Raw genomic sequence first — 27816 nt, 5'->3', positions numbered from 1 at the left:
CAAAAAAAGTAAGGTGTTTAGAAAAAGCTTAAATAAAGTTACGGATTTAAATTCTTTTTTCTCTCTTTATCACTTTTAAAGGAAAGCTTTATAAAACATTTTAAATTGGAAACTTTACATATAAAATAAAATAACTAATCATCTTCACATAAACATATAAAATAATTATACCAATTTATATGTAACGCCATAAGTACAAAATTTTGCAGCATGACATGGTGAACTCAATGATGCATAATTCATGCTTGAGTAGTAATTAAGTAGAGTTTTTGTCCATCATTAATCATATCCACATCAGAAATTTGACCTGCATCTTCTGTTATTATGATGCAATTAGAAGTGGGAGGAAGGTCCATCTTTAAATTATCTGCTGCTGTTTTCATGAGTTCATCAATGCAGTCCGGAACCCATAGTACAATCCCAAACTTGTTTTGATCCTTCGGTTCCCATGGCTGAAATGGATATATGGTACATTTTTTTCTTGCCATTTTATCTGTCACTAAACACAAATTAATTTATAGTTAGATTGACTGATAAAAAAAGAAAGGAAACGATTTCGTCTACGTAATGAACACGTTATAAATAGGAACAATCACGTGAATAGCCATGTTGACTAAATAAACTAACAAAATACCGAATGAAACTTACTTTAAAAGTTATAAATTTGACTGTCACAATTTCTTTTCATCAAATATCAACACGTGGACCACTTTTACATAAAACTTAGCTATTTTTGCGCCAGTTAGACTAACAACCAATAGCACACTGGCATGTGTCATAATTGGCACAAAAAGTTAAGTTTTGCGTAAACGTGACTATTTTTATTCACATGAGTACGTGACACATTTTGATTGGATGCGATCATTTGTAACTGTTAGATTAATAAACTTAAATACCTGTTGATTCTTGAGAGCATGAAGGGAATTCTAACAACTGCAAAGATTTGGCTTCTTCCAATAACTTTATCAACATCTTGTTACCGGATAGTCTTGCTTCATCAAGAGGAGTGTTACCCCATCTACACATTCAAACCATAAGTTTTATTTTATGTTATACATTTAGCCTTTAAGACTCAACAAATATTGATCACTAAGTTATACCTGTCCTTCAATAGAACACCAGCTCCAGCTTCAACTAGCAACTTTGCTATTAAATATAATCCTTGTGATGTTGCAACATGAAGTGGAGTTCTAAAATCGTAGTCTTTTGAGTTCGGGTCAACACCGTATAATAAAGACCGTCTGATGATATCTTTGTCCCCTCTCGCCACATGTGAACACAAGAAGTTGCCAGGGCCGTTTATATTTAACGATGCCCCGTTTTTTATTAGTAAGGATGCAATGTTAGCATGCGTGTTCTTGATCGCTTCAAACAAGGGCGTGTTTCCAAAGTTATCTATTGGTAACATGACATGAAGTATTTTATAAATATATTTGATTAGTTTAAATAATTTGAGAAAATCATGAATTAGTTTAAAGTTTACCTGAAATGTTAATTTCCACGTTGTTTTGAAGTAGGAAAAGTGTGATATCCATGTATCCTTTCGCTGCAGCAAGATGCTGTGAATGTCAAAAAGCTTGTTAGCTAGTAACCGAAATAACCAATACAACTGAATCCAACCGACAGTTTGGTTGAGGTCTTTCCAAAAAATAAAATTCCAGTTCGCTTTCAACTTTGCATGTACTGAAAACCAAATTTTCAAGCTTAAAAGACAAAACCGAAACTGAACTAAATCCATGGTGAATACTAAAAACCGAAGAAACTGAAACTGAATGGTTTCCAAAAAAATACTGAATGTTTGGTTTTCAGTTCGGTTTGAGCTCAGAACAGGCTCAGGAACACCCCTGATTCTATGCAACTAATGAATTTTTTATGTAAGATTTCTGCATGAAAAACATACGAGTGGTGTCCTTCCATCATAGTCTTTCTTGTTCGGGTCAGCTCCGGACCGAATTAAGCTCTTTATCTGAGGCAAATCTCCATTAAAAGCTGCACTATTGAGTCTTAATGCAAGTTCTGCTTCTTGCATTCCAATATGAGCTGTGATATCTGTCACCATATTCTTCATGCGATCGCCACTTTCTTTACCCTGCAAAAATATGTTTCAAGATGAATAAAAAGAAATAATGTGAATATTAATCAGTTTAATATTTCAAGTATTCACCTCTCTTAGATTGTTTAAGATCTTCCTTCCATCAAGAAAATATATTTCAAGAATATTAGTGAAAGTTTGTTTATCAAGCCGCAATAGTCGACAAAGTTCACACACTCGAATCGTGTATGGTTGTGGAATGTTACATAGAATCGAAACATCACCGAACGAGTCATGAAGTGTTAGATTTGATACTACTTCTTCTGATCCATCTTCACTGAAGAGGTAGGTCCCAGCAGAGCCCAGTTGGACCCGCAAGAATCACCTTGAAGAGAGATGTCTGCGCAGAAACCAACTGGATCCGCAGGACCCACCATGCTCAGAGACGTGACGTCCTTACGCGCAGTACGCAAGCTGTTCCCGCAGGAAATGCCTCCCAATGGTGAAGTACTCCGCCTGTTCCCGCAGCTGCGGATACAAGCCATCAGGGAAGGCCACCCGCGCAGCAAGGCTACACGCACAAGGCACTTAGCTCTCAATAATTCCGCTGTCACCTGAAGGAATGAGCAAAGCCGGGAACAATCCCGCACAAAGGCGGGAGGGGGAATACTCCCGCCCAAATAAGCCAGTCCGTACGATACGGGAAGATCTTTTGTACTGTACCTGACGAGGTATGGGCAAAAGATCTGACCAAAGATACGACAGCTTATTGACAACAGTATGGCGAGCAGCATGCTCTTGTACTGTATGTCACTATTAGCCGCTGCCTACTCACCAACTCCTGTCATACCACGTGCATAGCCGGCAGTTGGTGGAAAAGGAATAGTACACAGCAGGCCTGGTCACTGTCAGCCGCTGCCTACCCACCAACTACCAGCAGGGCACGTGCGTAGGCCACAGTTGGTAGAACAGGAATACTATTCAGCCGGCCACACCTTCTTGGAAACCTACCTTCGGCTATAAATACCCCAAATGGTATGATCATCTTATCATCATATACTATCTCGTATTACATATTATACCTGATATCTGCTCTAGCAATCTCTTAATATACATTTATATTTAAGAGCAATCTAGTCTGATTCTCACGCCGGAGGGTGGTCACAAGGAGGAACCCCCCCCCCCCCTTCTCAGTGACTAGCTCACGGTGTCTGTTTTGCAGGTTATCAGAAGAACCATCTTTGCTGGGTCTAACCTCTCGTGGGAAACATCTATCTAACCCCCAGGTTACCCGTAATCTACCCGGGGTCTGATTAGTGTTTTCTTCATTGGCGTCATCCGTGCATAAAAGCTAGAACTTCATTTCTTTTCAGTTTTTTCAAACTTCTGGAAAGATGGTTAAAGAAACTCCGGTAACCACGACCCCAGCTACTGGGGGGAATACCGGCGACTACACAGTTTTTACGAACACTACCCCGGTTACCCAAGCCGGGGCAAGTGCAGTAAATTTTACGAACACTACCCCAGTTACCCAAGCTGGGGCAAGTGCAGTAAATAATCGCTCACTGGGATTCACCGATACCCAGTTAGAGAGACAACGAACGAGGCTCCCCCGCCAAACACTCGATGAAGTTAAAGCGTGGGCGGAAGCACGTCAAAAAGAATTCCAAGCCGAGTTGGATGAACGCTTACGTTCACTCCAACAGCCTGAGGAATTCGGAGAGTACTGGGACAATGATTCAGAGGAATCCGATACTGACGCAAACCCTCGTCATAGGGCGAAAGGGAAGCGTAAGGAAACGGACTCCCAACCGAGAAGACGTTTTGGAGAAACCTTCAAACCAAAAAACGCAGGTGGAAACCCACGTGACTTCTCCAAAACATTTACACCAGCTGCTGCAAAGGCGGGAACGTCCAAATTTGCAAGGGACATTGCGGAAGCAATCGTCCCGAAAAGTGCCAAACAGATGTCCAACATCGGCACTTACGATGGTATATCTGATCCAGACGATCATTTGAACAGGTTCATAGCGGGGGCAACCGTCAGTAGTTGGACGGAACCTACGTGGTGTTACATGTTCCAAATGACGCTTGTTGGGGCAGCTAGAGCGTGGTTCGATCGTCTACCGGCCCACCACATCTACGATTGGGAAGACTTCCAGCAGAAGTTTAGCCAACACTTCAGCCAACAAAGAAAGTATACCGAGGAGCAATGGACAATCCTCAAGTGCATTCGAGAAAAAGATGAATCTTTGCCAGACTTCATCACTCGCTTCAACTCAAAGAAGCTAAGTCTGGGTAATATCAGCGAAGATCTTGTTCGCGCTGCCTTTATCCAGGGCGCGAACGACCCAGAGCTCATCCGCACCTTAACGGGTAAAGATGGCATGCCATCCACATGGGATGCCATCATGACAGCAGCAAAACGCTTTGCGGAAACGGAGAAGCAACTGGGTAGAGATCTCCCCCAAAGCACAAACCTCTACACCCAGAAAACAAGATAAGACAACGTCCTTACCGCCCGATTAAACAAAAAGCGGAAGCTAGGCATTTGGCAGTCAAGGGTAAACTTTGACACCTCATCCGGCTTGCAACATCGGTTAGGCGGAAGGGATAACGTACAGTCGAACCAGAATTCTAGATGGACGCCACTCACCAAAAGCATCACCGAGATATTCGCCACTGAGGAACTCCCATGGCCAAAGGCTCCAATAATCCGACATCGTCACAATGCTGATCGGAGCAAATACTGTGACTTTCACAGGACAAAAGGCCACAACACTGAAGAATGCACAGACGTTAAGGACATGGTCGAAGCATTTGTCAGAGATGGGACGCTCGCGCACCTCGTGGCGAAATGAACGCTGAGCAGGCTGATGCGTGTAGAACCCCAGTTGGGGAAAACACGAATAAAATTACAGCTTCAATGATGGAGACTACATACTGCGTAAACAACGAGATCCCGAACCAGGTGCATATCGGCTCGATGGCACTCCCATCCCAACAATATGGAAGGGAGCTCAATTACACAGTTTGCATGTAGATCAATTCCAAATTTGTAAAGAAAAGGTCCAGAGCCACTTCTAATGGAAATGATTCTCCTTAGAACATCGACGCTGATGATTTTACATTTATACTTTTATGAACTTTCAACACTGATGCCGGTTTTCACCGCATACATAAGTGTGAAAGTCGTTGCGTGGGGAAGGCGGCAAAACCCGCATAAACCTAAAAAACGGCAAACCTTCACGCAGGTCAGTTAAAGGTAAAGTTCAGTCATCCCACTAAATGAAAGTGCCGGTCTATCCGCATGAATCATGATAGAGGAAACTGAACACTAACCTATTAACAACCGCGCGTCGAACGGTTAATTTATTCAACACGGATATGACGGTTTTCACCGCATAATTACGTGGAAGGTCGTTGCGTGGGGAAGGCGGCAAAACCCGCATAAACCCAAAAAACGGCAAACCTTCACGCAGGTCAGTTAAAGGTAAAGTTCAGTCATCCCACTAAATGAAAGTGCCGGTCTATCCGCATGAATCATGATAGAGGAAACTGAACACTAACCTATTAACAACCGCGCGTCGAACGGCTAATTTATTCAACACTGATGCCGGTTTTCACCGCATAATTACGTGGAAAGTCGTTGCGTGGGGAAGGCGGCAAAACCCGCATAAACCCAAAAAACGGCAAACCTTCACGCAGGTCAGTCATAGGTAAACTTTGGTCAACTAAATGAAAGTGCCGGTCCTAACCGCACAAATCATGAGAGGAAACCGAACCTATTGACAACCGCGCGTCGAACGGATAACTTATTCAAAACAGAAAATTTCTAACAGAAGGATGAGGAAAACCTCCACGCAGGTCAGATGTAGGTAAAGTTTAGCCATCCTACTAAGTGCAAGTGACGGTCCTACCCGCACAATCACGAAAGAGGAAGCAAAACTTCAACATATTATCTACCACGTTCAAAGGTTAACTTATCCTAAACACTTAGAAATTTCAAAAAAGATGAGGAAAACCTCCACGCAGGTCAGATGTAGGTAAAGTTTAGCCATCCTACTAAGTGCAAGTGACGGTCCTACCCGCACAATCACGAAAGAGGAAGCAAAACTTCAATCTATTATCTACCACGTTCAAAGGTTAACTTATTCTAAACACTTGGAAAATTGCTAATTTAAACTAAAGTATGCAAGTCATATAACGTTTATAAAGCAAGGAATCCAGTGAAAATAGCGGTCTTACCCGCACAAAGATTTATATTTCATAATATTCATTACAAGAATGGCTGGGTAACTACCCGCCTACAAGAATATAAATCTATACAAGCTAAACCTATCCTAGCAGTGGGAAGGGATCTTCAGGATCAAGCTTTAGGGCCACTTCCACTTGGACCAGCACCATCAGTAGAGCGTGGCGGTTCAAGGAAAGCTTTAAGGATAGCTAGCCCATCATCAGCAGCAGCAGCTTCGTTCACCTTCTCCACCACCGGATGCTGGAAGGCGGCATACTGATTCACTGCTTGGTCGTATACAGCTTCAGTATCCACATCAAATAAAATGAAGTTGGAAGGCGGGATGCCTTTCTCAACGAACCCTAGACCAAGCAGGAAGCCGGCCTTTTCCCCATCCTCATGAGAAGCGTTGAGGGCTGCGCTCATAGCATCGTCATAAGACGTATCCGCGAAGACCCGATGCACAACCTACAAGAAAAAATACAAGTATCAAAACCTTTTCTATTTACAAAGAAAAGCGTGAAGACATGAAGCTAAACATACCTGAGACAACGCTTCTCGAAGAAGCCATTCCATGGCAACCAGAGCCTCCTGGAGGGCAGCTTGAGCTTCGTTACGGGCGCGTTCGGCTTCACTTTTGTTGAGGTTGGCAAGCAACACTTCTTTAGCCGCAGCCTCTTCGACGCCCTTTAGCTTCCGCTCAGTGTGGTCAAGCACCCCCCTCTGGTCCAAGATCTCTTGGAGCTTTTTGGCGTCTTCCATCGCCAAGGCATCATGAGCCTGCTGGAGAGCCTCTAATTTGGCTTTAAGCTCCTCATTCTCCACGCGTAGAGGCTCAGCAACAGCTTCAGCCTTGGTGGCCCTCTCGGTTGCGTTCCGTGCAGTTTCCTTAGCCAGCCGAAGCTGTTCGTTAACAGCTTGGGCAGCCTTGGAACGGGCCTCGAGCCGGGCCTGAACTTCATCCTCGAGGGCCTTGAAGGCCTTCTCTTTTTCCGCAGCCACTGCGGTAAGCCTTACGTTCTCCTCCCGGACAGCCCGCGCCCGAGCTACTTCTTGAAGGCGAGCTGCTTTTAACTTGTCGTTTTCACGACAAAGCAGCTCGACGCGTGGCTGCATCCGGGCCAGGAGAACCCGAAGCTCATTGGTTAGCCTACCCTCCTGGTAGCTAGCCATGGCTTCCCCCAACGCACCACTGGGAGCTACGTGACGAGCCCACTCTACGCACTCCACAGGTGTGCGAAGGGTTGTTCCTCGGCGGATGTTCCATCGTGGAACATACACTTCATTGGAATCCGACACTGCAAAAAACAAAAAGCAGTTAGGAAAAGATGATAAAAATATAAAAGGCCAAAAGAACCCTACGCACCTGTAGGGTCAACAACAGGCCGATAGCCGCCAAACCCATCACCTGAACCCAAGGGAAATCCATCCAAGAGGTCAGGCAGATGGGAAGGAGGCAGAGGTTGGCGATAAGCCCCAAGCGTACCTGAAGGGTCGGCTGTAGCTGCCGACGTCGGAGGCATGGAGGCCGCCACGGTAGAAACCAACGGAGGTGAACTCACCGGAGGTGAACTCACAACCGTGGTCGCCGCTGCGGAATGCGCAGAAAAAATAACTGCCGGCTCAGTGAAAGATGCGGTAAATATGGCACTGACAGCCGGCGGTGATGTCATCACAGCTGGAACAGTCGGCTCAACGGAGTGAGCAACTGAACCAGCGGAAGCAGGCGTAGGCGCAGCCGCCTGGGTCGTCGCCTCAGGTAGGCTGACCAAGCCTACCGTCATGGGTCCGGAGGTACTCCTCCCCGCTCCACCCTGGAATGCGTCAACATCCACGCCTGCACAAAGAAGACAAGTATTAATGATGGAAAGCTATGAAGTTAAAAATAAAGTTTGTACTTACGGGTTTTCTTGAGCCTAAAAGTGCGGACAGGCGGAGATGAACCCGATGGAGCCGGCCTCTTCACGCCGCTCACCGTTGTCATCCTGGGCTCTCCGAGGTGACAGTCGTCGCAGCCTCCGGAGCGGTGGTCTTGTCACCACCGGGGTTCCCCGCCACCTCCTCGCTCTCGGCCTCTGAGTCAGACCGAGGCACCGGATCGGCAGTGGAGGCCACCTTCTCCTTCCCCTTCCCGCCGGCAGCCTTCTTCTTCCGCACCAACGGAGGACCATCTACGGATTCCTCATCAGAACATAAGATTAGAGGAATTCCAGCAGAGGTTTCAGCATTGAGGGGTCGAGGGTTGAATAACGCCTTACCTGGCCGCCTGGCGCTCAGGATCTCGTGGCCTGACGGGTAGACCTCCACGAACCGATCCGCCGTTTGTTCAAGGATGGGCAACTCATTCTCATCTAGAGCGCGAGTACCCATCCGAGCGGGACTGTCAGCCTCCCGCGGATGCAGGAGCGACTGCAAGTCGTTCCCCTCTGAAATAAACAGGAAAGAAGTTAGAAGATATTCTAAATCAACAAAAAGAAACAGAGCATACCGTAAGGAACAGAGTTCAAACCGTATTCGAGGACGATCGGGATCTTTCGCACATCCGCATCCTTCCACACCCGGCTCATCCCGAGCATCACCATCCCGGACTCCGCAAACCGGTAAATCGGAGATTGGACTCGGGATATCTTCGAGAACCATTCCGCCTCCTGGTAGTTGGAGGCGTGAAGGCTGGGAAGTGCTTGCCCATTCTTGAACTTCATGGCAAGGGGGATGGCGCGAGCGGAGATGAAAAAGAACTCCCGCTTCCACGAACGAAGACTGCGCTCGGTTGAGCAAATCTTCAAACCCTTGATCCGGGTTATCAGCGTATACCACCCCTGGATGCACCTCCAAGAGTAGAAGGTCATCAGGCGGTCGACGAATGGCTCAATGCCCAGAATCCGGCACACCCACTCGAAGTGGCGAATCTTCGCGATCGCCATCGGGTGCACCTCGGTCAGGTGTACACCGTGCCTCTCCAGGACACGGTACACAAACTTTGTCAAAGGGAACCTAAGATTCCCATAGACAAAGAATGCAGCATATACCCCGATCTTGCCTCTGGGGGCATCATACACCGTCTGATTAGGTTCAGGAAACTCAGGCTCGAGAGACTCGAGCATGAACTTCCTGACGATGTACTGATATAGATCGACAGGCAGAGCACACTGGCACTCGCCAGCAGTACTCTTGTCATCAGCGTACACCCCAGCCTCCTGGGCTGTAGCTTCGAGATCGTGAGAAGACATCTTGCAGATGAAAGAAGAAAACGATTTCAAGAGAATGCTCGACTGAAAAGGTGAGTATTCGCCGGAAATCGTTTTGAAGATGAAGAGAAAAGTGAAAGTGTGGATTACAAAGAACCCTCTCCCCCTTTATTTACTAATCGCAATTAATGCGATGAATTTAATGCGGAAGAGAGAGAAATCGAAGGTGCAATGAAACTATGACACGTGGCAAAAAGCAAGCTGGTAACAGCTGTTGAAAGGACGCGTACCATTAATTTCACGGCCACGCGCCCGAAAAATCGCGCCCACGCGCCTGAAAAAGCGTCTGGAATGACCAGGTACTGTCACGTCACAATAACTTCCTGCACGTCCTGACACAGTCAGAAGAAACCGTCGCACGACGTTTCAGCAGTTTGGACTGTTCTTATCCTTTCACCAACTTTTCAAATTTCAAAAAAATTCAAAAGTAAGCGGGAAAATACCCCTTACCTTGGCAACCAAGTAACTGTAAGACAGGTGCGGGTACAGTGTTAAGGCAAAACCCTTCACATACTTAGCACCTGCAGGGAATTGAAACCAAGAATACCTCGGCAACCAAGTAACTATAAGACGGGTGCGGGTACAGTATTAAGGCAAAACCCTTCACATACTTAGCACCCGCAGGGAATTGACGCCAGGAATACCTTGGAAGTAAAGTAACCGTAAGACGAGCGTGGGTACAGTGTTAAGGCAAAACCCTTCACATACCTAGCGCTCCGCAGGGAATTGAAACCAAGAAGGATCTTCTGGGCAATGCTTGCGGAAACGAGAATAACATCCCCGCATAGCGGGAACGTCGAGAACTACATTGTTTGAAGCTCCAGGATGGAATTGGTGGTTTTAACATAATTGATCACTATGTTCAAAACTACCAAAACCTCATGGAGAATCCACACAAGTGGGACTCAACGCTCCTGACTTGCGAGGAGGTTACAGACCTACCCGCATCATACCCAAAGATCAAGCAGGAAAGTCGGGAATTTCTGCAAGTAACAAGAACTTCCGCGGGAAGAATCCCCATGGAAAACCTTAAAACTAAACCCTTTTCAAAACCCTTTGCTTAAGTCCAAAAGTTCACCTCACTTTATTAAACATTCATGAGAAGAACATTGGACTGGGGGGACTTGAAGAGGTAGGTCCCAGCAGAGCCCAGTTGGACCCGCAAGAATCACCTTGAAGAGAGACGTCTGCGCAGAAACCAACTGGATCCGCAGGACCCACCATGCTCAGAGACGTGACGTCCTTACGCGCAGTACGCAAGCTGTTCCCGCAGGAAATGCCTCCCAATGGTGAAGTACTCCGCCTGTTCCCGCAGCTGCGGATACAAGCCATCAGGGAAGGCCACCCGCGCAGCAAGGCTACACGCACAAGGCACTTAGCTCTCAATAATTCAGCTGTCACCTGAAGGAATGAGCAAAGCCGGGAACAATCCCGCACAAAGGCGGGAGGGGAAATACTCCCGCCCAAATAAGCCAGTCCGTACGATACGGGAAGATCTTTTGTACTGTACCTGACGAGGTATGGGCAAAAGATCTGACCAAAGATACGACAGCTTATTGACAACAGTATGGCGAGCAGCATGCTCTTGTACTGTATGTCACTATTAGCCGCTGCCTACTCACCAACTCCTGTCATACCACGTGCATAGCCGGCAGTTGGTGGAAAAGGAATAGTACACAGCAGGCCTGGTCACTGTCAGCCGCTGCCTACCCACCAAATACCAGCAGGGCAATTGCGTAGGCCACAGTTGGTAGAACAGGAATACTATTCAGCCGGCCACACCTTCTTGGAAACCTACCTTCGGCTATAAATACCCCAAATGGTATGATCATCTTATCATCATATACTATCTCGTATTACATATTATACCTGATATCTGCTCTAGCAATCTCTTAATATACATTTATATTTAAGAGCAATCTAGTCTGATTCTCACGCCGGAGGGTGGTCACAAGGAGGAACCCCCCCCCTTCTCAGTGACGAGCTCACGGTGTCTGTTTTGCAGGTTATCAGAAGAACCATCTTTGCCGGGTCTAACCCCTCGTGGGAAACATCTATCTAACCCCCAGGTTACTCGTAATCTACCCGGGGTCTGATTAGTGTTTCTTCATTCACGTATTACAACCTCTTCCTGTACCAAATTTAGTTAATCATTATATAAAATTTTAACGCCTTGTTTGCGGTGTGCGCATATAATGTACATATGTGTGGCCCTTCGCCGGGGGGGGGGGGTGAAATTTCACTAATTTTGACATTATTTTATTAATATATGAAAATAACTTTAAAAGTGATGAAAGGTTAATCATGCATCTTATGGTGGCAGACCCGGCCAAAAGGGGAGGGAGGGTGGGTTGTGGCTCATGGCCCGGCCTTCCTAGGGGCCCAAAGTTTTTTAAAGATATTTATATATGTTTCAAGTAATATATTTAATTTATACATTCATTTGATTATTTCAAAGTTTATAGTGTAATTGTTTAAACTATTACAAATCCAAATATATTTAAACCCATTACATACAGAAAAGAATGCTGATGATGTGACGATGACAATGTACATTAAATTCTAAACTTTAATAAACAAGAAGTTAATTTAATAGGAACACAAATTAGGGGTGTGAATTTATGACACGACATGAATTTAACAGTGAATTTGTGAGGTTTGAGTTTAGTATAAGCAGGTTTGGGACAGTTTCCGGTCAAACTCGTGAATATGGTAGTAATTTCCGGCATGACACGAAACTGTCGGAATGCAACACGAAATAATCAGGTTTTGAGTTGATATATCTATCTCAAAATAAAAACGGGTCGAGTTTGGGTTGACATGGTTAACCTGTTTAGTTAAACATGTCGACCCACAAACCTGTTTATGACCCATTTAACCCTTTTTTTCTATAACGGTATAACCCACCTACTCGATTAACACTTTTACAACCTGATTATCAGCCACCAACCAATTTGACACGTTTAGATAAATAGGCTAAACGGGTCTTTTTGGGTTGACATGTTCAACCCGCAACCCGACATGATTGGCATCCCTGCCCATGAGCAAGTTTAGCTAAAAGGGTTATTTTGAGGTTAGTCTGATGAGTTCACGGGTTGGCCCATTTAATCCATTTGTTTTTGCATATTTTCTAAAAAGTTGCGTTTTATTTGACAAATTAAACTAGTTGAGTAGTTTATACTTTAATAGTAATTTTTTTTATATTTATTTAGTTTTTTCTCTCAAATTTTTGAGTATAAATACGCAAATAAAACAAAATATCAGGTTAAGCAAGCATGTTCATGTCAACCCGTGAAAATTCATGTACGTATTATTCAGCGTCATGACAAATCTTTAAGTTCATGTCAGGTTCAACCCACAAACACAACTCATTTAACACCCTTAAATAAAACCGTACCAGGTTACCATGACAGATGAAATAAAGCTGATCAACAACTATCCCTTGCTCCACTATTACTTCACCAGGAAGAAAAAACTCTTCTTGCACTCTAGTCACAACTTGATTAATAAACTCCGAAGAACACCCTCTAAAAAGCGACACCTTTTCAATATGCGTCTTATTATTCGAAATCTGCAACAAACAAAAACACACTTTAACGAAATGAAAAACCAAAAACAATAACAATCAAACAATACTCAAAACCAACATCATAACCTTAGCGCGAATAGAAATAGGAAGATCTTGAATAACAGCCGGATCATTATTACTGCTATCGTATTGCAGCCTTAAGTGACCTTTAATTTGATTTCGTATATCTGGATCCAGTTGATTTCTATCCATAAATTTAATAAGATCCTTCATTCGGTCCCTATATCTTTCGGTTTTTGATCCTTTTACAATTAAAGCGATCATGTTACCGATCAAATAAACTTCGAGAACCATGACGATTGAGACAAAAACCATAACAAATATCATTTCTCTTAAGTTCACTGTTGCCAAAATATCGAAAGCAAAATACAATGATGTTATGTAACGTTTCCAAAGGTTAATGTCTCTGAAATTTGAGTAGCTATAGTCGCCAAGTTTTAAGCTCCCGATCCACGTGTATCCTTCATCCACAGCTGGGAGGGTTGTTGCTAGATAGTAGAGTATGCATGCTGCCATATGCGTGCAGTAGAGCTTGACAAGAATAAGTTTTATGATCCTTGATAATAAATAGTTCACCCGAATGTCCTTTTTTAGCTTCGCAAATATTTCTAGAACCTTGCGTGCCCGTACAAGCCTGATTAGTAGAAGGTATCTCACTTCTTCTTTCTTACCAGACGCCTTAATAATATAATAATAAACGTGCATTATTGATTAGAAAGTACTATTTTAAGGTTTGAATTTCTGACATGACATGAAAAGTCGAAACATAACACAATCCTAACACAAGATCCAGGGGTCAAAACGCGACCAAGTTTAGTTAAACCGATGATGTTCATGTCAACCTGACATGTTTGTGTGTTGACACGTTAAATTGTACCATTTAATTTTTTAATGTTTTTTAACTATGTTTTATGTAAAAAATAATCTGATTTGAGTATTTTATCCAAGGTATTAAAAAGGAGAAAATCCATAAATAACATGCTAGTACTTTTGATTGTAAAATTGTAATTTTAAAATACTATCATGCAAAAAAAGAAAAAACATTGGTTCAACGAGCTAGTCATGTTCATGTCAACAAATGGGTGTTAATTTCTGACACGACGCGAACCTAGCATTCATGTAGTGGCGAAGTTTGGACAAGTCATAGAGGTGACCCAAGTCACTGAGGGTGACAGGCTCAATAAGCTTCGGCCATGCATGCATGTTGATATCCACAGTTTGGGTTTGTTATAAACGGATTCGAGTAAGTTACAGGTCGAACCTATTTAGCTAATGAATGGTGTTCAGGTTAACCCGGTAAGTTCGTCGGTTGACTTGTTTAACCCTTTTATTCTTTGGTTTTTTTGTCTTTTATGCAATTTAAATTAAATCTGTTGGGTATCTTATACCTAATTTTAAAACTAAAAAGAAATTCGAAATTTCTAATTAAAATGTAATTGTTTTATAGAAATTTAAATTTTTGTTGTAAAAAGGTAAATTTATAGTAATAGGTGAAAATCCAAAAAAAAAACAAAAAACAAAACAAAGCAAAAGGTTTTTGAGTAAAATGGGTCGTGTTCTGGTCAATCAGCATAAAACACGTCTTGTTCTAGTTCATAATGTAACATGATTTTGAGGCTCATATTGGGTCGAACATGCAAACACGAATTGTTTAACATCCCTTGTCCATATATGGAGTTTAGAAAGTTGTACCGTATAAAGTATATCCCAAGGCATGCAAGCGAGTAAATCAAAAATGAAATAGGATTTCAAATACCTATAAGAAGAAACTTAATAAAGTGAAACATTGAAACAACAATAATTAAGGTTGAATATTGGTTTTTCTAATGTTTTTGGGATTAATTAAAGACTGACCTAAGAGCGATGAGTTTGGGGCTAATGATGATTTTGTAGGTTTGGGTGTCTTTGTAAGCAACAAAGAACTGAACAACAACGTCGATGAAGAAAGCAACTTGACTAAATATGTCTAACAAATAGAGGCGGTCTGGTAAACCCCTGAAGAACGCAAACTCCATTGGTGTGAAGAAAGAAGAGTAGACTGCCCATACAAATATTACTTTCTCCCATACCCTGTACCATCTGTGCGCATCACGAAAATGTTTACATGTTTACTAGTGAGACCGTTAAAAACTAGACTAAAAAACATATGACATCATTATTAAATGTAATAATATATTAAAAATCTTATAGCTCTATAAAGCAAATTTTACTCAAAACCGATTCCACCATGTCTATTTTGCGACACCTCAACATGAAAGTAATAACCAAGTGTGGTGGTTGGGTTGGATCTAGCCATGCTATATCTATTGTGTAGGTTGAACATTGTGGATTAACGTTGGGGGTGACACCACCATCCCCTTCGCTCCTTTCAACGTTAACCTCTTATCGCCCCCATAGTTCTTGTTAATCCCTTTGACACGGTTTTTAAGGCCCCTTAGCCTCCACATCCCTTCATTAATCTCCGTAAAATTACATTAAAAACATTATATTTTTTTCTCATTTTAATTAAATAATTTTTTAAATATTTTTACCATTAATTTTTTCTCTCTCACTTACAAACACTTTCAAAAAACATTAAAATTAAAAAAACAATACGGTACCGTATTATTATTCTAATTTTAATGTTTTTGAAATACCGTATTATTTTTTAATTTTAATGTTTTTTGAAAGTGTTTGTAAGTGGGAGAGAAAAAAAATTAATGACAAAAATATAAAAAATATTATTTAAATAAATATACAAAAATATCATAAAATTTTCACTCCCCTCCACTTACAACACCTTAAATTACACCATATATTATAAAAAACACTTAACTCATAAAAAATAAGGGATAAGATATGAATGCTCTTAGCTTGCAAGAGTGATGCCACATCGGCGAAGAGGTGGGTTTAACGCCTATAGCAATCTGCCTTATAATTACAAACATCAAACATATATACCTGGTTTCTTTGGGATCGGTTTCAAACTGATCTGGTTTTTTCACACCTTTAAGTGTGGTGCTAGCTGTCTGTCAGATTCCTTAAATTAAAATGAATTTTATATAAAAACTAAGTTGTTACCAACGGTTGTGATTATTCGAAACTGATGATTTTATCCACTGGTCTACTGCCACGTGTAATCGCAGACACAAAAACAACTTTAGGTTAAAGGGAACATAAGAAAGAAACCTGTTTTCTGGGAGGATATAGAAACCATCGAACGCATTGTCTTTGTTGAATCCCGGGTGAGTCGAGTCCCACGCTAACCTCTCACCATCCCGGAGATCCTGCACTTCGTACTCTAAAGCTGCATCCTCATCCTCCCTCCGCCTGCTCATCTAAATTATAATCAATCACACCTGCACAACCGAGCTCGTAAGTACTGATTAATCAATCGCTGCGTTTCAGTTTCTGCGCAACGAACGGGTAGTGAGATTATGTGGACCAACTAATGAACTTCGTATGTATATATAGATTTCATTGTTATAGAAGATCGTAATTACAGAAGAAAGAGATGATTTGTAGTTTGTGATATGGACGTGGAAGCAAAAGCATAGCCTAGTTGCCTGTATTTTATATTTGAAGTATCTCAACTTTTAGGTGTGTTGCTTGGAAAATGTTTACAACCTATCTCAACTTTAAATGTATTTTTATTTAGTGATCCCACACTAACGGGAAATTAAGAGCGTCTTCAATGCAAAACACACACGTATTTTTGTTTTAAATCAGCAACACAACGTGTCACATCATATTTTAAACCAATCTATAAATACTTTTATTTTTTCTTAAGTGGAAATTAGGTTAGTTACCCATGTTATACATATAATATATGTGTGTATGTTATACATTTTAATGAATTGTAAATGTCATATTTATTACAAGAATGAAAAGTTTTATATTAATGAGAAAGTATTTTTTTTTTTTTTTTTGAACATACAAGCTTTCCTCCTACTATTTACATTATACCGCCAATGTCAGGAATCGAACCCTGGACCTCTCACCAAAAGGCCAAAGCCTTTACCATCCCACCCAAGTGGTGATTTTATTAAAACAAAAAAAATGCATATAAAGACAACTAAAGTAAAATGACTACTTAAAACATCAATCTAAGTTAAACGATGAAACCAAATAAAATATGTTAATAAAAACTAATCATCTCGTTTTGATCCTTTGGTTCCCATGGCTGAAATGGATGTATAGGTACATTTTTTTCTTGGCATTTTATCTCTCACTAAACGCAAGAAAATCACGTGAATAGTCATGTTGACTAAATATATTTTTTGAAAAATAACGAATTATACTTATTTTTAAAGTTATAAATTTGACTCACAAATTATTTTTCATCAATATCGACATATGGGCCAATTTTACGTAAAACTTTGTTATTTTTGTGCCAGTTAGCCTAACAACCAATATAATTGGCACAAAAGTCTACTGTTTTTGCTATGGTTGACTGATAATCAATAACACATTATGATACGTTCGTAATTGGCATAAAAGTCTTCTATTTATGCTATGGTTAGACTAACAATTAGTAAAACGTACAAATTGTCATAATGATACGTTCATAATTGGCATAAAAGTCTACTATTTCTGCTATGGTAAGATTGACAATCTATAACACATTCACACTGTCATAATTGGTGCAAAACTTAGTCACTTTCATATAAATTAGACTCACAACTAATAACACATTTACCAGTGTCATAACGGGCACAAAACTAACTAATTAAGTTTTGCATAAAAGTCTATTTTTTATAGGTTCTACTAGGGACACTCAAGCAAAACTGGAGACACCACGGATAGGGCTGTGCGTCACAGATATGGGGGTTTTGTCGTATGTTGTCCCAATTATTATGTACCTTATCCACCACGGATACCAATTGGTATCTAGCTAGGTTGGATAAGGCTTGGGCTTTTCTATGGGAGGTCTCAAGTTCGAATCCCACTCCGGGCGGCCTTGAGGTACCCGTCACCAATGAAGTTCTACTAAGACAGGGAAGCCGTAGTGGCGCGAGTTCGATCCTAAGGGTCGGCCCAGATCTGTCGCGGACTGAATGGAGGTGTTTTACCGGCGTCATACCTCTTGCGGGTGGGGTGATGGGTATCCAAATGGGTACCGGGGTAAGGGTTCCCTCCTCCGACCCTTTATTTTTAATCACCACGGATAGGGATATACGAGGCGGATAAGGTACCCTGACAACCTACGGCAATCAAATCAGACAACCTCGTACCCTATACATTGTGGATAGGGTTATCCGCGACGGATTAAGTCAAATCTGAATTTTTAAGCCTTCTGGCTCCCCTCCTTTCATTCTCTCTATATATCACAATTCACAATTTAACACAACATACATTACACACAACAACAAAATATGTCGTGGTATGATCATTTGTTTCCAGGCTCGAACGTAGAGTAGTCGTGTTATGCATATAACGATCAATCGGAGAAGCCGGGCTTACCAAATTTGAATGTACTTTCAGACTTGAACCAGGAGCCGAGGTATGCATATATTGAGCAGTCTGACTTAACAAATCCTGACCATGTTTCGTTGTATGTTTATATAATATAATAATAACCGCTAGTTATTTTTTAAATAAGATATGTTGCCATTATATATTGTCAGGGGTTATCATATATGGTGGTAGTCACCCTTCGTGGTCGGTGGATAATAGCACGTCGAATACATACGAAGTCCCACTGGAAGAACAACCTTATGGTCAGCTGTATTACGAAACCCAGTGTTCGTACGTAATGTATGACACATACACGAGACGACATTTTCATATGTAACGGATAATGTATGACACAATATGTTTACATTATATGATTTTAGCATTTTAATTTTCGTGATGAGTTGGTGGATTAGGCTAAGAAGACAAGATGGGAGCATGGTTGTGTTATCGTGGTCCACGGTTAAGGAAGAAAAGTGTGGACCTTGCATAACCCAAAATCAAGGCCAATGTGAGGCATACTGGGAGTCTTAAAAGGGGTTGTCCATTTAAACTCGTTGGGAGGCACAACACGGGATGTGATCGTTGGAAGTTGGAGGTAGACAGCGAGACGCATAACCACGATCCTCTTGTCTTTGAGGAGGGGCACACGCCTCTAAGGAAAATGACCGACAAGGAACTTGATATGGCTGCGACGTTACAACGGCAGGGGTTGAGGGCTAGTCAAATTAAGTGAATAATAAAGGATCGGTTTCCCGGTAACAAATGTATTATTAAGGACGCATACAACTTCGTGAGGATCGTACCAAGATAATATTGGTTTCACCCCATGAAGGGAGTTGAAAACATTCCGAATTTGACTATTTAATACGAATATTTGTAATTTTTAGTAAATTTTTGTTAAACCCAATGCATGTCCTTAAAAACTTTCTCCAAACCCATGGATTCGTATTTCACACATGAGAGAATCCTTCCACAGACGGGACGAAGGATGTTTTCGTTTGTCTCGAAATGTCATATACGATGTGGTGTGAGTTCCCAGATGTGTTGTTGATTGACACAACATACAACACCAACATGTATAAGTGGTCATTTGTTTAGTTTGTTGGTGTGACGTCTACATCGAAGTCTTTCATTTATATTGTTCTTGAATCACCACGTTAACTAGATTCCGCATATTTGACGTGTTTAGTTGATATCATATTGTAGTGATCTAGATTCGGGACTTACAATTGGTATCAGAGCCTTTGACGAATTCAGGCTCGTTATTATGATACCAATGGATTCAAGATATTAAGGTTTGGTGGTTGTGTTCGTTTTTCCGGCGAGTGGGTTATCGGAGAAGAAGAGAAATTAATTTTGGTGGAAGATTGTTTTTACTTTGGTAACAAATCAAATCCCACTAAACTCGGAAGGTTGTTACTGCCAAAAGTCAAACTGATTGACTAGTTTTCAGCCATTTTAGCTAGTTCTCGGCCATCTTTCAAGAGTTTTCGGCCAAGATCAGCTCCTGGCTAAACTTAGTTCTCGGCTTAACTCAGTTCTCGGCTTAGTCAATGTTCAGCCAAGATCAGTTCTCGGCAAGCTCAAGATTTGGTCAACTTTTGGTAGTTCTCGGTCAATACTGGTCAATTAAAAGGTTCTCGGTCAGTGTTCTCGGTCAAGGAGTTCTCGGAGTCAAAGGCGTTCTCTGTCAAAGGTGTTCTCAGTCAACACCTGTTCTCGGTCAACATCTGTTCTCGGTCAACACCTGTTCTCGGTCAACTCCTATTCTCGGTCAATATATGTTTTCGGTCAACATCTGTGTTCTGCCAAACTTAGTTCTTGGTCAAATTTTGTTTTTGATTAACAAAGAGTTCTCGGTCAAAGGAGTTTTGAAAAAAAAAAGTTTTTTGGCAGGAAAAATTTTCTTGAACGAAATTTTTCCAGAATACTCCTGATAAGTAAAAACTCATTTTTGAAAATTTTGGCGAAAATAATTTTTTTCGGGTAATTTTCGGCGAAATTTTGGCGGGAAAATCAGTTTAATCTGATTAATTACTCAATGGATTCTTCACAACTCGTTTTTCAACCATGCTCTTTAAATTGTGGTGAGAAAATAGAAATGTATAAGCTTCATAATGACAGTCTAAGTAGAGATATGGAAAGAATAAAATCAGATAATTTTAAACTTAAGAAAAATGAAAAGGGTTTTCTAGACAAGATAGAATCACTTAACAAAGACATTAAAAAACTTAAGTCTGATTTTTGTATAAAGAGCTGTCACCATCATGATGCTAAACAAGAAATTGCTGAGTTAACTGCTAAACTGGAAGCCTCCAAGTTAGAAATCTTGAATCTAACTAGCAAGTTTGAAAAGGCTGTACTTGATTTTATAAAATTCGATGGTTCCAGTAAAGTAGTTAACTCGATGATTGAAAACCAATTGTGGTGGAAGGAAAATAAAGGTGATGGAATAGGATACAGTCAAGTTCCCCCACCTTACAACCACAATTATGTCCCTACCCCTGTCACCAAAGAACAGTAGGAAAAGATAAAAGACATGAAGTATGGTAAACAGGTTCAATCTGAAACTGTTGGATCAAGATCCCTAGAGGAAATCAAACCTGTTTTTAAATGTGTGAACAATTTTGATGCTTCTACTTCATGTGCAGATATAGTAAATGATGTTGCTTCTGATAGTAAAGGGGTTCAGGCTAGTGAAAGTGAATCTCATTCTAACGTGTCATCAAACTCTGATGACACCACAACTCAAAATTGTACTAATGATAATACACAGAGTTGTGGCAACAAAGGGAAGGCACATAAGAAATCAACACAACAAGGACAGTCTCGTCCTCATAGATCCTCCGGATCTCCATGTGTTGATAAATCAATAGGTGCCATTTATATGAAGAGGCAAACATGTTACCACTGTGGCACGCCAGGACATATAGCCAGAAATTGTGTTCATCGTCTATATGTTCCCTATTATAAGCAAAATCAGAATGTTGTGCCAAGGGGCAAGAAGAATGGAAAAACCTTTCATAAGAAGGAATTCCAACATGAGGGTAGTGCTTACATTGACATTAGAAGAAGGATGAAAGCGTGTTTCGTCTGCGGGAACGACGGGCATTTGGCAAAGGAGTCTCACTACCGTGTTGTTAACAGACAAGCCCCTCAGGTGAAAGGTAACAAGTTTCAACCGAATCCAGTGGTTAAAGAAAATGCTTATTTTAGAAAACCAGGAGTATCTGTACAACGGGTCACAGGTACTCAAGGATTCAAAGCTAATATGACAGGTTTGCACTCAGATGATTTAGAAAATGTTAAAAGAAAAATAAATTTTCAGAAATCAAAGAGTGTTGAGAGTTCTAAGAGTTCGAATTCGAATTGCTCCACTCCAAAGTCTGTTCTTTCAAATTTCACTAAACCAAGACAGATATGGAAACTTAAAACTCAGCAAACAGAATCTGTATTAACAAATGATTCTATTAAATATGGGAAAGATATGAGTTGGCAAGAGGTCACATATGCTGATTCTCAAGGGAACCCCAAGACATTTATGACTTGGGTTCCTATGTCCAGCTGATCCCGCTATGCGTGTAGGAACAACCACAAATTCATTGTTTATTAAATGGGTTGTTCCAGGAACATGACAGGGCAAATATCCATTGTTTTTAAATCTTTAAACCATGAAATGGATTATTTGTGGCCTGGACGGGAATTTAGGGTGATAGAACGTTTTTAATCTGCTCTCTAAGTGTGTAGGAACAAATCAGGGAATACATTGCATATTAAAAGGCTTGTTCCAGACATTCAACTCGCAAAGATGCATAATCTCAAAACAAGCTTATTCTTAGGGGGAGAATCTCACAAATGGAAAGATGATGTCTTGAAGATAAAAGGTATCCGTATCACTTTGGTATGAAAGTTTGATCAGTCAAAAAGATTTTAAATTTTTTATTTTTTATAAAAAATACAAAAATATGTTTGCGTATAGTTTTTCAAGTATAGTGTATTTTGTTTCTCAAAAATAAGAAAATGACTTGAACGTACATGAGAAATGATAGTACATCAGTTGGCTGACTATCACACTTCATTTTTATTAAATACTTCGTTTCGACGATTGAGTCTTTTTGAGGTTAAATTTGTACATAAAAGTTTTTGCACAAATTTAGGGGGAGAAATTTAAAAAATTCAAAAAGAGTGTGTTTGCGTCTAATAATAAAAAGTCTATGTCTTTCAAACTTCACTCTCGCTTAAAATTATGTCGGTTGCTCAAGTCTGAAGAACATATACTTGTATATGTTTGGTCTGGTGATCTACTTGTAGATTCACATGATAGCCATTTGTCTAAAGACTGAAAGCATCCGGGGTGATTGTGATGTGTTTTTGTGTTTTGAATTCTATTTCTTAAAATTATGTCGGTAATTCCAAGTTGGAGGGACACGTATTTTCATATGTATTTTGGTCCTGTTAACCACTAGTGGTCATACGGGATAGCTATTTACCTGAAAAATGAAGAGTGACTGGGGTGACTGAGTTCTTAACATGTGTGTCTTCTGTAATTTCAAGGGAAGTGATATTACTATTCAGTTAACAGCTTTTTAGAAGCTTCAAAACATTTTCAAATGAAAATTGATCCAACATTTGGAAAGTGATAGATAAATAGTTTTGTGTGCCTAACGGGTGAAGTTATTAAGCTTAAAGGGCTCTAGAACAGTCATTGATCTGTATGGTAGCTTTCCATGATGCGTAAAAGTTTAAGTGATATAAACTAAATATGCTAAACTTACTATGGAGAGTCATTTTGAAGATATGTGCATGTCTCCATATACATCTCTCCGAATGATAGGCAGAAAATCAATTACCCAGTCATACATGAGCCCGTTGGTATTTGGTACCCAAAATGATGTATCTTATTGAGAATGACAAAGAACAAATGTGAACAAAATTACTGTAAATATATAATCAACCAAAAGTTGATAAATGTTCACAAGCTTTTAAGAAAAACACAAACATGAGGGTTAATAACAGAACTACAGGGGTGGAGGCAATAATATAAGTCCTTTAACATTCCGAATGAAAGGCCTGTTAATTAAAACTGTAAGTCCAGCGTTCAACCTCAAATATGTTTGCAAATTTGAAAAGAAAAATCAAATAAATAAGTTCTGTCATTAAAAGTTTTTAAACCAAATCCAGGGGGTTGGAGTCAAATTGGGGTGATCTGGGGAAAGCCAAATACGCTTTGAGAAGAGATAGGAGGCATCACAGGTCCATGAGTGATGTCCATCTAAGCTTTATGCTGAACTGAACCTAATTCATATCACTGATGCAATGCTAAGTTTGTTATACCTGCTATCAACCTGTTTCTTTATGTCATAATAACGCTGAACATGAATTCTTGTGAAAGCACTTTAAGCAATATGATTCCATGTTCGGATCTTTTCATAAAAGGCGTCGTTTTTATCGAAAACTGAAATTTGATCCCAAATTTTTGCTAAATTATAAGAAGACCGAGTGACTAAATTGGTTTTATTTATTGTTTTTTGTTTTATTTTATTTTTTACTTCTTGATTACTCTTGTCGAAACAAATGCGTTAAAAATGTGTTATATTTGGTTTAGCTGGTATGATCTCATTTCAAGTCTTTTCAAGAAAATCATTAAAAAAACAGGAAAAAACATAAAAATTACAAAAATATGTCTGTCTTATTTTGTTTTATTTAATTGTTTTCAAAATATTTTGGTTTATCTTTCTATCAAAGTTGATTGTTATTTCAAGACTGATTTCTTGCGACGGAAGCATATGAAGTATCTGAGACTCAAATTGGATGATGCTATCATGTTCAAGGGGAGATGGTAGAGTATTGGATGCAGAAGCTGAAGTTGCTGATTATGTTCTAGTAAAGATTCTGAAGATCTTGAAAGCATCAATCTAATGGCAAGATTGTTGGGTCATAAATTGGTTAGACTGACGCATATCAAAAGGCCACGACATGATCAAGACTAAAGTGATGTAAACGAAGACGAGTTGAAGAACTACATTGGTATAATACCGAAATCCCTATGAATTTCGGTTAGGCTGGTCTGAAGTGAAATAAACAAGAACGAAGCTACAAGCCAAGGGGGAGATTGTTGGGTCCATATTTGGTGGTTTGTACTTAGTTCTATGTTTGTTGGGTTGAGTATGTAATATGGGCTTGGGCTGCGTTTGGGATCTCGGTGGGCTTTTGGTTGTTTGGGCCAGCTTGTTTTGGCTCCCTATATGTAGAACATCTTGTATAGGGTTTTAGGTTGTTCAGATTGAGAAAAGAAAAACACTTTGAGAGCCACCATCTAGAGAGCATAAGATTCTGTGTGAATCGGTTTATGTATTAGACGATTTATTGTTAATATAATCGTATGCATTGAAACCATATTACATAGTGTTCTTCATTTATATTGTTCTTGAATCACCACGTTAACTAGATTCCGCATATTTGACGTGTTTGGTTGATATCATATTGTAGTGATCCAGATTCAGGACTTACACGAGCGACTTAAAGCAATGCTCGATGATGGGAGTCGCGTGTAATCGTGAATGACAGGGACCAAGCCCTGATGAACTCGTGTGACATAGTGTTCCCAAATGCTATCAGAAAACCTATGTAGGTGGCACCTCACAAAGACCATAAAGAAAAGGCATAAGAGTCTTTATCAGGTAGATATCTTTAAAGACTTCTCTTACTGGTGGAAAGTATTGTACTCATAGCCGACAACAACTGACTTCGACTATAACTGCAGTCAAATGGAAGCTACGTTAGCTGGACACGGGAAACGTGGTGAGTCTGTCACCCATATACAGTTACTTTAGATTCAAGTTGTACATTGCATAAAGTATTTTTTTTTTAATATTGTTTTTTAGAGGCTTGGTATTATATTCGTGACAACTGGTGGGTTCTATACAAACAAAAGTTTGTATCCTGCTAGATTGACGACCGTCGAAACTTCAGCGAGCATACAACAAACCGAGTTAAGAGCCAACACGCGAACTTCAAGAGATACCTTCTGGGGCCGAACAATACGCAAGACTCTATTGCAGCGTATGATTTTCAACTCATTAATTCCCAAATCAAAAAAAATCGGTGCAATCTTTGAAGACTCCCGTGTAGGATCAAGAAGTACCACCAGTTGCAATTGTTTCGAAAGCTACACAATAGGGTGTTGATATAAACTCTTATGAAACTTGAAAAAAGAGCTGGATTTGCTTGACAAATTGGAAAATACGAGGGGTTCGTGCGGCCACCAGTTATTTACGTCCATTGGGTTGCCGTGTGCTTATCGGCTTAGCTGGTACTAACAATATTAGTATTCCACTAAAAGATATAGACCTATTTTGGAGGAAGCTTGATTTCAGTCTGGTGTTTGTTCAAAATGAAGAACTAGACTATGAAGCGGAACTAGAGGATGTGAAAAAAATAGTTCCGGGACTAAACAACTAAAATAAAAAAAAGTATATTCTCGAAGATAATGTGTGTTCTTCCGGGAAAATCATACAAGAAAGATCCTGAGAAAAAAGAGGACCTTCAAGGGCGTCCGAATCTATACCAACAAGCCAAAAAACAGGAACCCCCAAACACGGCTCATACACCCCTTCCTCGTCACGGTTTCCCCAGGCACAAAAGTACACCCCATCCTCGTCACTGGAACCAAAACCTGAAACTCCCACCCATTCGTTGTCACGTTACCAGTCTTAGTCTCAGCCTCCGTTTAAGATACCTAAACCACTGAGACGTTCAACTAACAACCAACAGACGATAGTTGACCTCGGTTTCCCTTTACTGCATAACCCAATGGACATCAAATATGTAAAGCCATATGGTAATTGCGGTTTTCGAGCAATCGATCTGGGTTTAGGAATGCATCAAAGAAACTTGAAGGAGATTAGATAACTTATGAGCAATGAGATGGATACAAAAAAAGCCTGGTGGAGGTACATGTTGAATTCAGAAATGCTGGTAATTATGAGACGGTTCGTGATGCGTTGTGGGTGTAGTATGAAAAAGGTGTTAATTTTTTCAAATGTTTGTTCACGCAATGTTGAGTTTTAAATTTATAAAAATTATTATTATCTTAACTAAACCACACACAAATAGGCAAGTGTACATATCGTATATATAGTAAATTATAGGTAAGAACTAAGTATCGATCCACAGACACACTTATAAAGTTTTACTACTAAATCATTGTATTTATTTAACCGGAAGTGAAAATCATTTTGGTTTTGGTTTTAGTCAATGAATTTTAAGAAACGTAAATTAAAAGACAATATTTTTGGGTTTTATATTTTAAGATAGAAAGAAGATCAAAGATAAAACTATATCATCTTGGTTAAAACTCCTATTAACTTGGTTTAATAGTTGATTAATAAACATGTGATTTGAGCTTGCTATGATGATTAAATATGAGAATAGCATCGTTAGTTATGTTATTTCATGATAATTAAAGAAAGAGATAACTCTTGACCCCTTTTACTAAAACATTATTTTATGTAAGCAAGTGGTTTTGATAAAGATAGGCTAACTCACTTTAAAGATGAGACAATCCCTTAAATTACTAAGTGAATTGTTCTTGATACTTTAGTAAAATAACCTTTGTATTATACCTAAAATACCAATTAAGATTAGCTGAGTCTTAAAGGATTAGCCTAGAATTACCAAGTATTAACCCGCACAACTCTTGAACAATTATAGAACTCATGTAATAACCACTCAAGAGTTGCTTAAAATTGGTTATATTTCACACTTACTTAACGAGTAATTAACCGATCTTAGTGGATGAACACCAACAATCCATTTTCACAACATTATTGATAATTCTCATTCTAAAATGGTCAATCACAATTAATATTCTATTTGGTCCATGTCAATATTAACATTCACGTTTTTTTCCCAATGAAGCCCTTACAAAAATGGTGATTTCTCGACTTATCATCAGGCTCGGAATCTTGGCGGCTCTTTAAAAGATTCTTTAAGTTCTTCCCAAACCCTCACAAGAGTGGCAGTTCCTCGGCTTATCGTCAAGCTCGGTATTTGGGGGTTGATTTTAAGGACTCTTAATTTATCAACCAAGTCCTCACAAGAATGGCGATTTCTCGACTTTTCTTCAAGTTTGGGGTCTTGGTGTCTATTTGTCACACCCCGACCATAGGCAGCGGAATATGCCGGGGCATGACGGATTGCTCAAGAACACAAGACACTATTTAAAGTGACAATATTTTAAAACTCATTCATTCATTGAATCATTAAAAGTAAC

The 27816-nt window shown here is 40.1% G+C and overlaps 1 protein-coding gene across 1 annotated transcript; it reads right to left on the bottom strand.

The window, feature by feature from the left end:
* Nucleotides 1–146: 146 nt before the first annotated feature.
* On the bottom strand, nt 147–16878 carry LOC143594210 (potassium channel SKOR-like). Its single transcript, XM_077073581.1, has 11 exons — nt 16275–16878; nt 14961–15185; nt 14799–14862; nt 13173–13784; nt 12877–13088; nt 2165–2369; nt 1901–2089; nt 1484–1559; nt 1101–1395; nt 897–1018; nt 147–493 (listed from the first exon to the last, which is right to left on the bottom strand). Exons 1-11 carry the CDS (start codon nt 16421–16423, stop codon nt 240–242), a joined length of 2403 nt encoding a protein of 800 aa, XP_076929696.1. The 5' UTR covers nt 16424–16878; the 3' UTR covers nt 147–239.
* Nucleotides 16879–27816: the final 10938 nt, after the last annotated feature.

Source organism: Bidens hawaiensis, unplaced genomic scaffold, assembly GCF_021521415.1.
Source record: "Bidens hawaiensis isolate Kalapana, Puna unplaced genomic scaffold, B.hawaiensis_p1.1 tig00043335_1, whole genome shotgun sequence".
In the NCBI taxonomy this organism is placed as follows: domain Eukaryota; kingdom Viridiplantae; phylum Streptophyta; class Magnoliopsida; order Asterales; family Asteraceae; genus Bidens; species Bidens hawaiensis.
Note: the sequence above shows the minus strand (reverse complement) of the source record. Positions and strands in the feature narration are given on the sequence as shown.